General features: G+C 35.2%; 1 protein-coding gene across 1 annotated transcript; it reads right to left on the minus strand.

The window, feature by feature from the left end:
• Nucleotides 1-1,995: 1,995 nt before the first annotated feature.
• On the minus strand, nucleotides 1,996-12,379 carry LOC149554498 (uncharacterized). The gene is made up of 5 exons (XM_089828547.1): nucleotides 11,919-12,379; nucleotides 6,468-6,556; nucleotides 3,569-5,995; nucleotides 3,206-3,404; nucleotides 1,996-3,083 (listed from the first exon to the last, which is right to left on the minus strand). The coding sequence occupies exons 1-5, from the start codon at nucleotides 11,977-11,979 to the stop codon at nucleotides 2,260-2,262; spliced, it is 3,600 nt and encodes a 1,199-aa protein (XP_089684673.1). The 5' UTR covers nucleotides 11,980-12,379; the 3' UTR covers nucleotides 1,996-2,259.
• Nucleotides 12,380-17,131: the final 4,752 nt, after the last annotated feature.

Below are 17,131 nucleotides of genomic sequence, written 5' to 3' on the forward strand. Positions count from 1 at the left end.
CTAGGTAGGATTCCTTTGGCATCATCATCAACAACTTTAGAGTTCACACCTGCAAGTTGATTAAGAAGTGAATGAAAAGTACTTATATGTTGAACAATGTTATCACCTTGATTCATCTTCAACCTAAACAACTTTTGTTTTATGGATATTTTCGCACTAGAAACCTATGAACCAAACAAGACGTTAAGCCCATCCCATATTTCTTTTGAAGTCTTTGAAAGATCAATATGGTGCAAATATGCATTTGATAGACCAAGTCCAATCAATGCAAAGGCCCTGTGATCTTTAGCCATCCACTTTGTTATTTCATCTGCATATTGGGGTTTCTAAATAATTCCATTAACAATGTCCCATAGATCTTTTTCAATCAAAAGCAATTGTATCTTAATTCGCCATGTGTGAAACTCAGGCCCTTCAAATTTGGGAATTGTAATTAATTTATCCATTGTTTAGCAAACAATACTGTAGAACAAATAAGTAATTGAAAACTGAGTGATGCATGTAATCTACAACTGATCCCTATTTTATATTTTATTCCTAATAAAAAACAATCATAAAGTTATTCAGCTATCAATGTAATTAATTCAGTTTGTATCCGAATGTATCCAATAAAAATCTGAATCTATAATATCAATCATTTCTATACTTTAGCACTTTCATTTGGAATCAGAGCGGGTTGATCGATGGGGAGAAGAGTGATGTTAATGGATTTTGGATAACCAAACCCTAACTTCTGTGAATTTTATTGAAGAGGGGTTTGAAATTTATTGTACAGATATTATAATATTATATTGTCCATGAATATGTAGTCTTATTTTTCTTTTAAAAACTACTTATGGGAATAACTTCCCAGCAACTAAATATTGAACTAATTTATTTATTTAATCTAATCTTAGAAACTAAGATAATTTAATGTAATAAGTCCAACATTTATAATATCAACAGACTAGACTTTGTTTAGAGAAAGCATACTTTACAGGAAATTTTGTGTGCGCTTTATATAGACTGAGATCGTAATTGGCTTCTAAAGCTACCCTCAACTACAACTCGTTGCTAGTTGATATGCCCCCGTACAAGTGACCTTGGATGATATTCCATCCTAAAGAATGCCAAGCATCAGGCATCCTATCTTGAGTCCGCAATAAATTAATAACACGTTAGGCTGTTCCGAGCAAACAGAAACAAACTGCGACTGCAATTGGTCAAAGATGTTGAATCGATACAAATAAACTGCCCCTTGATTTATTGTCATAATATAATCCCCAATTGATCAGGTTCACAAACCATCTTGAAAGTGTGAAAGACTTCCGCATTAGAGAAGAAAGGAAATCTTGAATTTCCTTCAACGTAAAATACACCTTGCTCAACACAAAATATGAGAAATCAGACTACAAAGAAGATAGTTTCATCGTGGGTCGTAAATTCTAATTTAGTGTACAGCATTGCTCCGTTTAGAGAAATTATATGTTGACAAAATTAACAACCTGTGCATACGTTCAAGGTTTTAGTAACGCAACATTTGAAAAGGATGCATATATCTATAAGGTATGTGCATGCTAAGTTTTTTGCAATAATCACAATAGCAAAATAATCATATGACACCTAAGGTATAACAACTATCTTTATAACAAGAAGCCTGCTTGTTTAACTTCACATCAAAACAAATGATTATTCCTTTATCTTAAAGGCGGGCCAGGAAGGCTGCTTGTTTAACTTCACATCAAAATAAATTATTATTCCTTTTATCTTAAAAGCGGGCCTGTGAGCATGTGAATGTCAAACTGTTGGGTAACTTCGCATATACAAAAAGGTTGTTGCAATTAACAGTTTTTCATCCTATCGAATGTAAATGACAGTTGCTTTGAGTAGAAATATGTCGAAAAATGGGGTTAAACAGTGAACAATTGCCAAAAACAAATTTATTTACCCCAGCTAATTAAATGTGCTCAAAGATTATAAGCCTAGAAACAAGTTAGGTTCTAGAAAGCAAAACCGTTTCTCTAAATCATCCAACCATATCATTTTATTCAGTGACTCCCAACTCTAATACCTTTGCTCAAAGAGTCTCATTTAAGAAATAAGAAGGCCCTCAAACCATACTCAGATGCGTGCAGCTTAGCTGCTATGGCATCATTTTTTTATAATCTCTTTTCATACAATGTCGTGGATACAGGCCTCGTTGAATATATTGGTCAATTATATCACAATGTAAAGAAAAATACAATATAGACATAATGAGTAACAACTACTGTCCATTCCCTATGATACAAGATCACAAAGAATACCTTCAATCAAGTCATTAAATATTGCTCTCTCTATTTCGTGTCCTGTGAGCTCAATGTCGCCTTTCAACTCCATCCACACAGTTTCTCTAGACAAATCATTTGTTACAAGGTTTTCTAAAGTGTGGCAAACTTCTGCCTGTGGATAAAGGTGATAACTAATTCTTGTCCATGTCTCTTTCAATAGCTGCTTACCAGCAGCCATAGGCTTAAGGTTCATTTTTGTTGGCCTCACCCAGGAATGATAATTAAGAAATGATCCTAATATTTCCAATACTACTTCATTTATGCAGTCATATAGGAGATGGCGTTCTGACCTGCTTCTGTGAGCCTTTATTCCAATGGACGCACTTACCTCAGCGAACTCAATGCCGCTGAAATTCCTTTCAGATGGTGTCGTGTCCTTATACAAACCTTCTAACTTACCAAACAAATGGGGATCCAATGGATTGCTGGGGGAATGCCATCTAGCAAAAATTGTATTAGAATCCCCAATGAAACCAGAAGAAACAAGTACATCTCTAACATATAGTAGATCAGGCAACTGTTCCTCTGAACAACAAATACCATCCATTCTTAGAGATTCAATATTAAACTTTTCAATGGCAGAAAATATACTCTTGGACGTATGGGGTGTTCCAGCCTCTGATGGCGTGTTGCAAGTATTTTCCCTTGCAATTTCCTCATCTCCAATTTTATGACCTTTGAAATGTAAGTTGTCCCCATGTAGGAAATTTTCAGACCTATGCACTGGCCTTTCTGACCCCTCACACTTGAGTAGATGAAGTTGTAAGCGCAGTTCTGAAACATAAGCACGGGAATCAGAACTGCTGAATATATAAATTCAAAATGTGTACATTACATGAGACATGCTCTAGATTTCATTGGAAAAAAAATTAAGCTGATAACAAAATCTCACATACCATGAAGATTTGAACTTATTTCTTTGAACTCATTTGGGCTGGAAAAATCTTCTTGGAAAGGACAATCAAGAACAGACACTGGACTTGGATGTTCACCTTTATCAATATTGATTTCTGGGACATGTTTCTCAAATACAGGCAATTTCTTTATTGGACTGCAAGGTGAAGGAAATTCTGGTTGCACTACTGATGAAATTGCCTAGTCACATTAAACCAATTCCATGGGCTAATATCAGAAACCACAGAAAATGAACATGAATTATGTTCGAGTAAGACCATTCTATTGAATTCTATAAACATATATGCAAACCTAGAAAGGTATTTAAAATTAGATACAAAAGTAACAAACAAAACTAAACATACCCCAGTATTGTAATCAGCACCAATGCAACATAACATCTCTTGGCGTTCAAAAGGAATGGGTTCTTTGACAGATGATTCAAAAATAGGTTGTTTATAACTAACTTCATCTAAGCCCGAGTTCTCACTTATGGCACCTACTGAACAATCATCTGTTTCAGTAATCTCTTCTGGAGCATCTCTCAAGACTTCACAAGATTCCTGTTGTGACAAAGTGTGAAATGGTCCCATTATCTCTTTACATTGGTCCAATTCCTCTGCCCTTTGCTCCATGGAAATGGACAGCTCCTTATCTGATTGCATCTGGAGATTATGACTGGGGTGCATAAAATCCAGAGAGTTGGGCTTTTTATTGTTTGACCATTTCCCTCTTGTTAAAAAGTTGCATTTTATACTGGAATCTTTTCCCTTTGACATGGATTTATCAGTCTTGGACTTTATTGACTCTGCAGAAAGGCTACTGCTTGACCTTTCATAATCAATGGCATGCATATTTCTAGCATCAAGAATTGGAGCCTTCCATTGCATCTCAACAATGCCTCCATCATAAGCTGTAGATGACACTGGAACTGACCTTGATCTCTGGAAATTCCTGGATGATACATTACCATCAGCGTCTTCATTCCTTTGAACCAATGAGCCTTCCCAATCTGCAGCTCCTTCAGGTCTTACTGCTTTTTTATTTTTCCTTTCTGATTTCAGTATGTCATGTACTTCACATTCTTTGGCAGACATAATAGCTTTACCATTTTCTTTAAGGCTTTTTGAACCTGACACCCGATTCTTTCGTTCTGGAAGAGAAAGCATTTCTGCTAATGTGCTTGGAACTCGTTGCTGCTGCTCCTCTACATTCCTATGTGTTGATTTCCACCTCTCTAATAGACGCCTCTTAGCCTCTCTGTTAACTGTAGATTCAGAAGAATCGGACAGTGCACTAACAGAAGGTGATGGAAGACTGAATCTATCTAAAGAGTCCCACGAAAGTTTTGAAACAGGTGTATAAACCTCTTGATCCACATCTTCATAGCCACTTTCTGATCTGCTGTGTGAAATATTCCCAGAAGAATCAGTCAACGATGTTAAGACTTCTGCAGGTGCATCTTTCATAACATCCCTGGCTAAATTTTGCCTCAGATGTCGTGTAATTTCCCTATGATATATGGGTTCATTGCCAAATTCTTTCTCAACATCCTTCTTGATATTCATATTAGATTTATCCTTACTATTCTTTCTGATCTCCATTTCAAGGCGTATACGGACTCCTTGCAGATGATCTTGCATTTTAGTTCTTTCAATTTCTTTAGAATCTCTGGTGCAAGTTTGATACTGTGGAGAGTAGCTTGGGGTTGAATCAGATTGAAGAGTTTGTACCCTTCCGGGACCAGGCTTCAAGACAACTATCCTAGTTGGCAAAGATCCAGAACTGTTTCTGCCACTTGAATGCAACTGCTTGTATTGATCAGGTAACGAGCACACTGATGCAGGTCTTGATGGAGGTAAGCCCCATACTTCATGCATTTCCTTCTTTTCACCAGAATCTCTTTGTCCCTTCTGTTTTCTCGGATTCTTCTCACTTTGTGCCCGCTTCTTGAGAGAACTTTCCCTATTATTATCCCCCTTCAACCATTGGCTTGTTCTTATTGCATTAGATGACTTCAATACAGTAATATGTTTTGATTGGGATTGAGACTGTGAACTGAACTCTGAATCTCTAACTTGCTTCGCCAACAATGCATTTGGTTGTTCAAGAAATTCCAGAAATGCATCTTTGTTTGATTGCAAGATTTCTACTGCATCAAGAAACTCTTTGGACTTCTGAAGATTCACATCAGTTGCAAGACGCTTAGCATCCATGAACTTTTTACGTACAAGGGCCATCTTTTCCTCATTCAATTTTTCATACTTAAACATTTGTTTGCCAACTGTCTGCATACTTAGTTTTTCTGTCTCAATGGAAACTGGATTATCTCGAACCTTTGAGGCTTGCCAAGTTTCAAAATCTTTCTTGAATTTTTGCTGTTGCATTTTATGTGAAGTATATGAATAAGGATTATCTTGGGGAACCATTTCACCATCTGGTTTATCAACAGCACGTTGCTGAGATTTGGCAGAAGAAATATGCTGGCTGGGTTTTCTTTCTGAATCCTTTGCTTTTTGTGAAGAATCTCTAACATCCACTGTGGTCTTGGACTGTTGTTGCTGCTTCCAGGATTGCTTCTTTTTTGTATTATTTTCTGCTTCTTTTGTTTGATTTGTTAAAAGTGACTCTGTTGGCAATGCATCGAGTCCCATAAGACGAGCAATAACACTGGGTGTACGGCATTTAGAATCTGTCTCTTTTCTTGACATTTCTTGAGCTATCAATGTTTTCATGGGCATGCCAACAGCTTTCTTCTTTGCAGCAGAGGCCTTCGTCATTTCGTATGTGAACTGAATATTTCAAATGCAATAGTCAAAATTTGCATAATCTATAAGTAAAAAATACAACTGCTAGCTATGTTCCTAGGGATCTAAGAAACAGAATTTACCAGTAAAGATACTTGTAAATTCTAGGCATTACAATTTTACACATACATTCGAACGTGGACCCTGCAAACCACTATTACACACATACGATCCAAATTTAAAGTACTCAATTGTCTCCAAAGTGACTACGCTAATACTACCACTGAAAATTTGGATGAATTGAACATCCTATATTATCTGATGGTTGACCCAGTAACTATATTCCTTGAGGCATACTTTAACATCCATTATTCTAGATTATAAAACAGACTGGATTCATCAATAAACTTAAACTATGAATGTTTTGTTTTGATAGCTTTCCCTGTTATTTTTGCTTGTCTTTGCTGTTGGATGCATAATTGTTAAAAATACCAACAGTATTATAAATAATGCTTACTTGTTTCTCTTGCCTGTTGACATCATTGCTCATATATCCTGTGGATGTTTCGTTTGAGACATCTGAACAATTTCTGGGAACTTTCAAATCTATAATTTAATAAACAACAGAAAAGGTCAGAATACAACTGCGATCCATCTCTATCAGAAATTCAAATCAAAGATAAACTGCAGGAGCAAAATGTCATTGAGATAGATTCACAAATTTGTTATCCTCCAATACAACAGAATATATAATAAACCCTTTTGAAACCCAAAGAATTGAACCACAATATGAAAACCCCAATGGAATTTCGATTCTATATTAATTTTATCTCCAAATAATAACAATATCTGGAACCAAACCATACAAACAAACACAAAGAAAAGAAAAACTGAAAATCATCAATATCAGCGCTCAAATCCAAGCATCATAGAAATGAGCTCTACAAAGAAAACTATCAGTACAATGATTCTTGACATAAATGTGGGAATGTGACGATTGAAAAAAGCTTCCATTATCAAAATATTAAAGTAACATTCAAATCTTAGTTCAACTAAACTTCCTACTTTATAATGCTCAATGGCCAGAACTGATGGATCGGTTTAGAATTACCTAATAAGAAGTAAATCCCACAGCATTGTAGCTATTACAAATTTAGTAATTTACATAATTGAAAGGTCACAGAACAAATGACTATTCATGACAAACAGACAGGAATGGTTACTGACTGATGAGTTGAATATTGAATACTCCAACAAAACTAAAATCCCACAAAAACAATGTAACTGATTTCTATGTAAAGCATCCAAATTGATTTTAAATGGAACCTACACTTAAATTGATATTCAACATAACAATTCCAAACTAAAGCAACTGGGTTGGTAGCATCATGCAAGTCAGTCTCACACAACTTTATTGATCATCCATTCAAGAATCGCAAACAAATAAAAATATATGGACTCATTCATTATCATCCCTAAAGAAAAAAAAATTGACTGTCCTATGGAATTTGATGGAATGTTCATCAAGGTAGAACATCCATGCAATAAACATGAATCATTGTTTTTTGATTTCAACAAGTAACCATTTCCAGTTTTTTCTTTTCTGATCTCTATTTTGTATTATCAAACACCTAGAATGTTTACATGGTTTTATGATATGCTCTTATGCTGTTTTCTTTCATAGTCCTTAGAATATTTTATTTTTGTAACCTTGTGTGCAGCTTCAACTTGAGAGTTAAAGGAATAGCATATTAAAGTGGGTGTTTTTGGCCAAAATTAGTGGAAAAGAAAACTCGTAACAAGAATTTGCCTTTTTCGGATTTTCCCGCCTCTTGCAATCAATTTATATCATAGGTTTAGTTTTCTAACTTTCTTACTTCTCTTTGATAGCCATATATTATATTTGCAATTGCAAATGTTGTATTGACTTCCCCTCCAGTCTCAGAAAACTGCAGAATTGGAGTACATACTCCTTTATCCATTCAATTAAGTGCAACCAGTTGACAGTGAAAAAGGTAGAGAAGTTGGTTTTTATGTGCATTCCACCTTGTTGCTCTTGTCACATAAGCAAGTTGAGAAAAAGAAGGGAGCAATGAAGAATCAGAACACAATAATTAATCTGTTGGCATGAATGCTTCTATTGCACAGATTTCCACAATCTCTTGGAAGAATTAAGAAGCTCCTACGCAGGACTTTTTGCATAGTGCAACTAGGGGAACAACACAATAGCTGCTTGCAGTTCAATCAAACTAAGCGATAACCCTGATGCTCTTAATAATGACCAATATAAGTTTACTAATTATCTCCATCACTTTCAATTTTGTTTTCAATTATAGATAGATAGAGAGAGAGAGAGAGAGAGAGAGAGAGAGAGAGAGATGATAATTTAGTTAATTCGCAGTTTAAAACTCTTGACGAGTGCAACTTGCACAAGAACAGTTCAACCTTTAAAAAACATGTAGATCATGTCTACAAATCTCCAGCCAACTGAGAAACACCAAATGTGGTTAAATTGGGTGTCGGTCTCTTACAATCAACTCAAATGCAGAGAATTAGAATACATCTCGACAATGAAAACAAAAAACTCCTATTTTTGGCTTGTTATTGAACATGACACTCACTATTCAGAAAGCAAACACCCCATTTTAGAGGCCTTCATCAATCAAAATTTCCCAATTAATCATGTTAACTGGGGGATACAATAACAATTTGAATTATCAGAAACTAATGTAAAGCATAAGAAAATAGATTTTGCATAAACAGAAAAACTATTTCCAGTGAAATGAACACAATAGATCCAAAGGTTCTCTCTCCTCTCTTAAATTACCGATGATGTCTGAGGATGTCCAACAAAAACAATCTGTCAAATAGTTTACATGAAACTAACTACAAAAATTTGCAACTGTAAAGTTGCAACCTGTCTACACTTCAAAAACATTAAAACAAACAGAATTAGCTAAATATAGCAATTCAACAAAAACTTGAAAAGACTCAATACTGGTGTACTACAAAGATCAAAATCAACACAAGTGAACTATCTTAAGTATGAGATATTAACTTTTTGATCTCCTCTCGAAAGATAATGCAAGTGCAAATAAATAGAAAACAGCCCCTAATTTAAAGTATCTGTGCAAAACATATGACCTCTGAAATTTGCAAGACCAGGTATTGATTACAAATTTGGCCCCTTACAGATTGGACCACTGTCCATCATCTCTGATGGAACAGAGACTGTTTAATAAGTTCAACAGTATAGTGACATTAATCAGTTTACGAGTCTCTGAAAAACCAGAACAACTCAAATTGCAAACTAAACAAGTATTATCCCTTCCATGAATCACAAATCATTTAACAAAACAAATGAAAAAATGGCACATAAGGAGCCAATACCGTGAGATCTAAACAGCCAACCCCATGGCAGCTTCCTAAAACAAATATAGAGAAGAAAAAAGTGTCAAGATAAACAGTGAGGAAGGGCAAATTTGTTATTAGAAAACATGTTGCAAGGACAGGGCCTGGAGCTTTCCCTAGCCAACTTAAGTTATGGCCCCACAGAGGGGGACACCCCAAATAAACAAGTGCTGCTTAGAAAATTTATAGGCCTTTTCAAGTCAGGCAGCATCATGGATTTTGCAATCATTTTGAATAATAACAGCTGAGAAAGTTTAGATGAGAAATTATGGTAAGTTGCTGGTTCTATGAACTCTTCATCTATCCAAAAGTTAGCCAGAAATTACTGTTAAAAAACCTATAATATGCTGAGCCCTTGCAATGTTACCATGTGGGCATTAAATCTGCTCGACTGGTAGGGTGAAAAGCTTCAGCCCCACCCCAGAAGCAACCACAGAAAATCTGCAAGCAAAAATATCAAGACTCCGACTTAGCAGGAAGAGATTCCATTTAACCCCAGCAACATTTTTTCTAAATAAAAGGGAACCTATCTCTCCGTGAATTTAGATGCCAGGGTCCTAACCATGTGACCACATCCTTCAACTCTTTTACCAAGTGACCTTGGTTATTTAAATTCCTTTTTTAAAATCTTTTATTCCCCATAACTTCCTGTAAAGCTTTCTGGTTTTCCTCTTCAACAATAATAAAGAAGTTGCATCAACTGCATGGGATCAGATTAGTGTAAAGAATTCCCAGATTGTCTCAGCAACAGTTGCTGGGAAAGATCAAGTAGTACCCCTCGATGGACCACTAGGTTAGAGAATATTAAAAATACAAAGAATTGAAATTAGAACAGTCAGACATCCATTAGATATGCTTTCAAGATGTTACAGTCAACTAGACAATAAAAGCACAGTATGTTGCTACTGAGCTAGCCAGATCTTAAATGTCATAATCATTATTGGTTTTGCTTGAAAAAGATCATGTGAAGAGGGTTAAAAGGCATATTGGGCACACATAGGAGCATGATAGGCATAGACTTGCACAGATTAGAACAGTTAAGGAACCACCAGAACTTTGAAGAAGAAACAAATGAAATCCCATCCACATTCACGGTAAACTACGCTTCTGGTGTACTCAGTCACACCGATGATGCGGTGATTGCAAATTTGACGCATGATCCAAAGATGCATTGTGGATTACAGCGTGTCGGTAGACTAACACCTCAAAGTTGGAGTCAGAATAGCATTTGTCAAGGAGAAAAGCAAACGGATATTGACAGTGGATTGACATAAGCCGCAGCTAAAAGTTTATTACAGGGATTCTCTGAACCAAATATCATCATCATTGCAGATTAATCATATTGAGCCTCTCTCTCAAGCCAGAGAGTTGAATACTAAGTAGATCAGCAGATAGCCTTTAGTTTCCTACTCCCAGCCATGGAAACTGCAAATTTCGCGGACTGAAAGGTTAAAACAACCTCACATTTGATTCGTCCATACCTCAGAGATCCACATGGTACTAAACATTCAGATTGCCGTAACCATGTGGTTTACAAATTTCACAGCCGCTCAAATCCAGCTTAATTTTACACGATCACTGCAATTGAACCCAAGATAACTGGCGCTCCCAACTGAAATGTCTGCGCTACGTTACCGTATGCAGCACAAGTTCGGTTAATGGATACTTTAATTCCAAAACCAGCTGCGGGAGTCCATTATAGAACAAAATGCATCGTCGGATGGCAATATCTTCTTCAAGCGTTGCGATGAGCTACAATGGTTTAATTCGTCGATACCATTTCTCAAGAGCGCGGACGGGGTAAGCCAAAGAATTAAATATCTATAAAAGTGCTCAAAGACAGAGAAACGCTGTGATTGTTAGAATAAAAATCACTATACCTTAACTGAGTCTGTGGGTACCCCAGTACTAAGATTGCCTTAACAGGGCAGCTTCCTAACAGAACATAACAAGCTGTGGACACGTAACTACTGCGACTCATCATAGAACGGCACTAATACCTTAGTACAACATAGCCATCAGAAGAAGCGCAAGTAAGATTTACCTGAACTGCCCAACCACAACCTTAACGTTACAAAGCAGTCTGTGAACACAGTGGTACTGAAATTTACCCAAGTAATTAGACAAGAATTTTAACATTAAAGTCTTTGCAGGTGTTTGTAATGAGATGAGCCTTTAAGTAGCAGGATTTAAAGCTTGCTAGGATTTACCTCTTCGTAAGATGACTTAGCACAGTATTGTCAGGATTTACTTTCTCATAACATGTTTTAGCCCAGCATTGCTTAGGATTTTCCTAGTCACAATATGTTTGGCAGAGCCCTTGTAGGATTTACCTAATAGTACATGATTTATCCCGCCATTGCTTAGATTCAGCGCTAATGGGACTGTCCAAGCCCCCAACTACTAAGACCGGTTCTCTTAACAGTGCAGTGAGAAAGCTTTCGTTTGTAAGATTAACAAGCCAACGAAATATATTCAAACTTACCCAAATAAACACAGAATGGATAAAACCCCACAATGTAAATTAAAATGCATTTTGAGCTTATGGGTTTCTCACCATAAGTACTGGGCTGTCTTCTCCCTCCACTGAAGTCGAAAAAATTAAGTGTTCTCCCCATCCGGTCGGAATAGAATTCTGTATCGGATCTAATGCTCCTCCTCTACTCAACCTGCCTTTAACTCACTCCCATTACAACAAGAAGAACGTCAAATGAATCCAATATTAAACTTTTCCGCAGGCCATGAAATGATCTTTTTATGCGTAATTATGAAGTGGGTTTCTCATGATCTACATGCCCAACTTCTAATGGACTTCAGACGCAGAACACACACAACTCGTGTCGACCAAAACGGTTTCCAACTCCTTGACTGTCATATGAAGAGTCACATGTACAACAACTAAGCCCGCCATAATCAAGGCATAAGTGCTTGTCTAATCTATAGTTTTACCTAAACTCTTCAATAGTTAAAAAATTGTCCGCGTTATTATACGTTCCTACTTGCATTAGTGTGTGGTATAAAATAACATATTTTGGAACAAATTGCAGATGTAGTAAAGGACAAATCTGTCAGAACAATGAACAGTCATGAGCATGTACATCATTCAAAATGCAGGAAGATATCAGCTCAAAAGTGAACTATTAGGTGTCCTCTAATCTATTCCTTGTCTCTTATGCTCAGAAAGAGAATTGGTAGGTAATTCACATGGGGAGGATTATAACGTCCAAGCCATTGGTCTTTTTGAATTTGTTATCTTGAATGTGGTATAGGCTAATGATAAGTTGGAGATTCCACCCTAGAATAATGTCAGAGCTGTTCGTGACTAGTCATTTCAACATGTTAAGCCCTGTTGTTCTTGTGTTGAGCTTTCATTCTTCTACTACAGGAGCGCATCAGGTACTTCTTTGTCATTGTAGCATTGTAAGTATGTGAGACATGGTTGTCCCTGTTACTATGTTATGGTCCCCTTTCTTTTGGGACACATTTCACCCAAGGACAATCAAATCAATGGAGCTGTCTAAGATGTTATGCTCAGTTTATCATCTTTTTCGCAGTGTAAGGTAGAGATTCTCTCGGGGTGAAAAGTTTAAGGGGAAAGTCGATTCTCGTGGGTGAAAGAGCCCACGAAAGATCATCTTATCATGGCGTTTGGTATATAAAATTGTCTTATAGGGGCATGGTGGTGATTGATATTCCACTCCCAAAGGACCATTCATTTTGAATGGGTAGTATGGCATCTTCTGTAGTGATTAGAGCGGGAACATGTGGATGCCCACTTCATATTCTTGCAAGGAGTTCCTATTTCTAGTCTCTACTACCTAAAGTTTATGATGTTCACTTGCAAGGAGTTCATATTTTTCAATTAAAGATTTCGTATAAGAACTTATTTTAAAGAATAGACTTTCTATTATATCTAATATGGTTTATATAGTTTACAGTTGTGTTTATTCTATTAAAATGATTTAATACAATATAATAATTTATAATCTATTTTATATATATATAATTTTTTTATTTATATATTTTCATTTATGTCTAGTTGTACAAATGTTCATATATCTTTTGTTTATGAGATTTATTATTATATTCATTTCTATACATTTTTCCATCTACCTTAATTTGATATCTAAGTCAACAAGATGTGTTGCACACATGTGGATATAACTAAGAATTTTCAACAAGATGTGTTGCACACATGTGGATATAACTTAGAATTTTCTAAAATTTAAATTCAAATTTTAATTAAATCCTACTATGTGTTTCTTGCCTACTAACTAAACATACACTTGTGCAAACAATTGTTATATACTTGTATCTAAAGGTATTTAATTACATTTATTGATTGACATGGAACATCAAGGAAAAGTGCTTGCATATGAGGATGAAATGTGCTAGGAAATTTTTTATCAAAGCACAAAAAAGAATCAAAATATTGAGATTCGTCTTAGTAGTGTCTACATGTTGAAAGGTTGTGCTCCATTATTTGTGTGATAATAGAAGTCAAACATTTCTAATGGTTGACCTAGGAGAGCATTTATCTTAGTGATCCAACAATCATTTAAGGATATTATTAATTATTATTAGTTCTCATAGTAGATAAGACCATAATAAATGAGTTTACACTAGAAATACGATGTGCGCTATACCAACTCAAATTTATAGTCAAGGACCAAATGTGGATCAAAAAAATGAGCTAGAACTACAACATTGATCTACCTTACAGGTTATTGAATATTTCAAGTCCTAGGTAGAGTATTGATAAGGATGATTGTTTTCTAGTTGTGAGACATTCAAATTTTAGTGCAAATCAAAATTCTTCTTCTTCAAATCTAGAGTTAACTGCCTTTCTCCTCACATATATTTTTCTATAATTAGTATCTTTCTTTCATCCCCAGTAGCCCTACTTTGTTTATCATGTATCATTTATAGGTTTGCAAAATTTATCTTAAACCTTATTGCACCTTTCCCTTAGTTCCCCATCCCCAAAATGTTGACTTTTTTTTTTTCTAAACATCAAAATTCCAACTTTTCTCACGCCAACATCACATATTCTTCATTTCCCTAAAGTCCCTAATTCTTTCCCATATTCTAAAACTTTTTAAATGCCTTAATTAACATGCATTACCTTTGTCCATTGATTCCTATAACCCCAATCCCTTCTATCACTCAAGCTTTTCAAGTTTTATTTCCCTCCTTTCATTCCCTCTAAATGAATTGGTTATCGTAGTCCCTTTGTTATCAAGTATTACCATTTTGCAATGGCTAATATATTGTGCAAGCCCAACTTTCCCTTCTCAACATGCCCAACTGGACCCTAATATATTAAAATTGTGAAGCCTACCATGGTAATGGGCTCTTAGTTTTTCCTTTATTTCATCATTCTAGCATAGAGTATACTACATCAGTGATTCCCAATAATATTGAACATGCCAAAACTTTGATCATCATCTTCTAGCATCGTGTTGGTATTGATATCTTCATCTATCACAGAGTGTAGTCTAGGAAGTCTTGCAAATGTGGTCCATTGAAATATTGTATAGAGGGTCCAAGAAATAGCATGTTAATGATGTTATTAAAAATACAAAAGCTAATAGACAATGAACAATATTGATAATTTTACGATCATATATGCTTAGTAGTATCTTTTTTAAAAGGGGGCAGCTAATCAATTTGACCCAGAGCTATGAACCAATAAGGCTAAAAATGGGGAACCTCATCCCTAGTGAGATTTGAACATTGATGGTGAGAAAATTAACATAACAACTTAACCATCACAACATGTCACCATTAGTGGCATAGAGTATTATCTTAACTATCGAGTCAAGAGAATTATATGAGAAAGGACATTTATGCATAATGTAATATACAATCTTTCATTTGAAGAGATACTTAAGTCTAAGGACAAAATTATGGAAACTCTTTCTCACCTTATTAACTATATTTTGTTTAAAATTATGTCTCCTTTCTATGTCGACTCTTAAAAAATCAAAAAATATTTCAATTCTTTCCACATACAGCTCCATCATGGCCCACAAAATGACGTCATGTGTCAAGCCCTTTTACTTCAAAATAGACCCTTCAAAGCTTTAGCCAATAGTGTAGCTTAAAAATTTTGCAAGAAACTAATGTTTTTGAGTTTGTGTTGTTATGATATGTGGTGCACTACAACTTCACAACATAAAAGAGTTAATCACTTTGTTTTACACCTCTAGCGACACACAAATAACCCACATTTTTCTTAGGTTCACCATGTTGGGGATCCAAATCTTTGTCCCAGATAGAAATTGCACAAGGGAAACACATTGCATACCTTTGCATGAGCCTATCTTTTATATGTGAAAAATGTAGGGAAATTAAGTATCAAAGAAACTTCCTACACTAATCTATTAGATTGTGGTGACTGATCAGGAATACTCTACATACTTCATAAATTCTTTGGGGCTCAGGGCATCACCCCGAAGAAAAAAAATAGGGCCCTATTTTATTGGAATTTTGGGCCGACATGTAATTATTAATTTTAACCCTAAAGCGATAAAAAGACTTGTATAAAAGGGCTTAGGATTAGGGATTGTTTCATGATGGTGATGCGAAAATTGGTTCTTGCAGTGGTATTTAGCTGTAAAAGATTGCAAATTGTAATCAATTTGTAATCACTGGATCATAATAATATTGGACTTTTTGTTTGGTGGATGTAGCCCAAGGATTGGGTGAACCACATTAAATCTTGGTGTCTTGTGTTCCTTTCTGTGTAACCTATTACTTTTTGATATTGTTTATATTTGCATGTAATTGTTATTTCTATTCGTGGTTTAATCCTAGCATAATCTTGAGAGAAGGATAGTGTAATTTTTTCACTAATCCTTACAAAAGTTACATAAACTTAATAGAAATAAACATGAATAGCATCCATACCTAAACACAATGACTTGTGTGGGAAAACCCTTTCAAAAGAAAAACACTACACTCCAAAACTCACCCTATATTATATTTAGAAATTAATAACAAATTACAATATACTTGTGGAGCAATCTTTTTAGAAGAGTATTACCAATAGGATCTATAGGAAACTCAACAATTATAAAACTCTAAGTACACGACACACTACATAGTTTCAATGCAATTTCCTCTTAAAATAGGGTTTCCTTATAGGGAAACCAAAGTGCACAAAATATCCATGGTGAGATATATTACCCAGTGATAAATAGACTCTCGTCACTCACATATCAATAGTAACATTTTTATTATTGAAGATTGAGATGTTATTTTCCTAACAAATTTCTCAATTTTTGAACACCTTGCAAGAGAAAAATAGGGATTTGAACATCTTTGTCTAGTCGCTAGGGACTAAGAGGCCCATATACTTTAAATAAGATTTGAACTTTTTCATATTTACAACCTTGGTCAAAGAATTTGCATTTTTCACCAAAGTATCTACCTTAAACTAGTTTCACCCTACCATCCTTAACCCCATCTCTCATAAAATGGTACTAAACATCAATGTTCTTGGTCCTTGCATGAAACACCATATTCTTAGCTAGGAAAATTATACTCTAATTATCATAATAAATTATCACTTCTATGTGTTTTTTAACAATATCTAAATTCAGCCTCAAAAGTCAAATTATCACTGGTGGATCTTCTATTATTAATATTACATACGCAACCTAAATCCACATAACTAAGAATATCAAGGGAATTTCATCTCCTATCATAATACCTTGATAACACAAAGAATACTCTAAGGTACCCTTCAGATATGTAGAGACTCGT

The sequence above is a fragment of the Cupressus sempervirens genome, chromosome 5 (assembly GCF_028749045.1).
Source record: "Cupressus sempervirens isolate cs-2001-9-10 chromosome 5, ASM2874904v1, whole genome shotgun sequence".
Classification (NCBI taxonomy): domain Eukaryota; kingdom Viridiplantae; phylum Streptophyta; class Pinopsida; order Cupressales; family Cupressaceae; genus Cupressus; species Cupressus sempervirens.

Bases quoted from the DNA above. Each gene is read 5' to 3' on its own strand.
- LOC149554498 (XM_089828547.1), bottom strand. From the start codon at position 11,979: ATGGGGAGAACACTTAATTTTTTCGACTTCAGTGGAGGGAGAAGACAG. The intron at 6,557-11,918 runs GTGAGAAACCCA...ATTAAATTATAG, and splicing joins AAGACAGCCCAGTACTTATG to ATTTGAAAGTTCCCAGAAAT. The intron at 3,405-3,568 runs GTATGTTTAGTT...TAATGTGACTAG, and splicing joins GTGCTGATTACAATACTGGG to GCAATTTCATCAGTAGTGCA.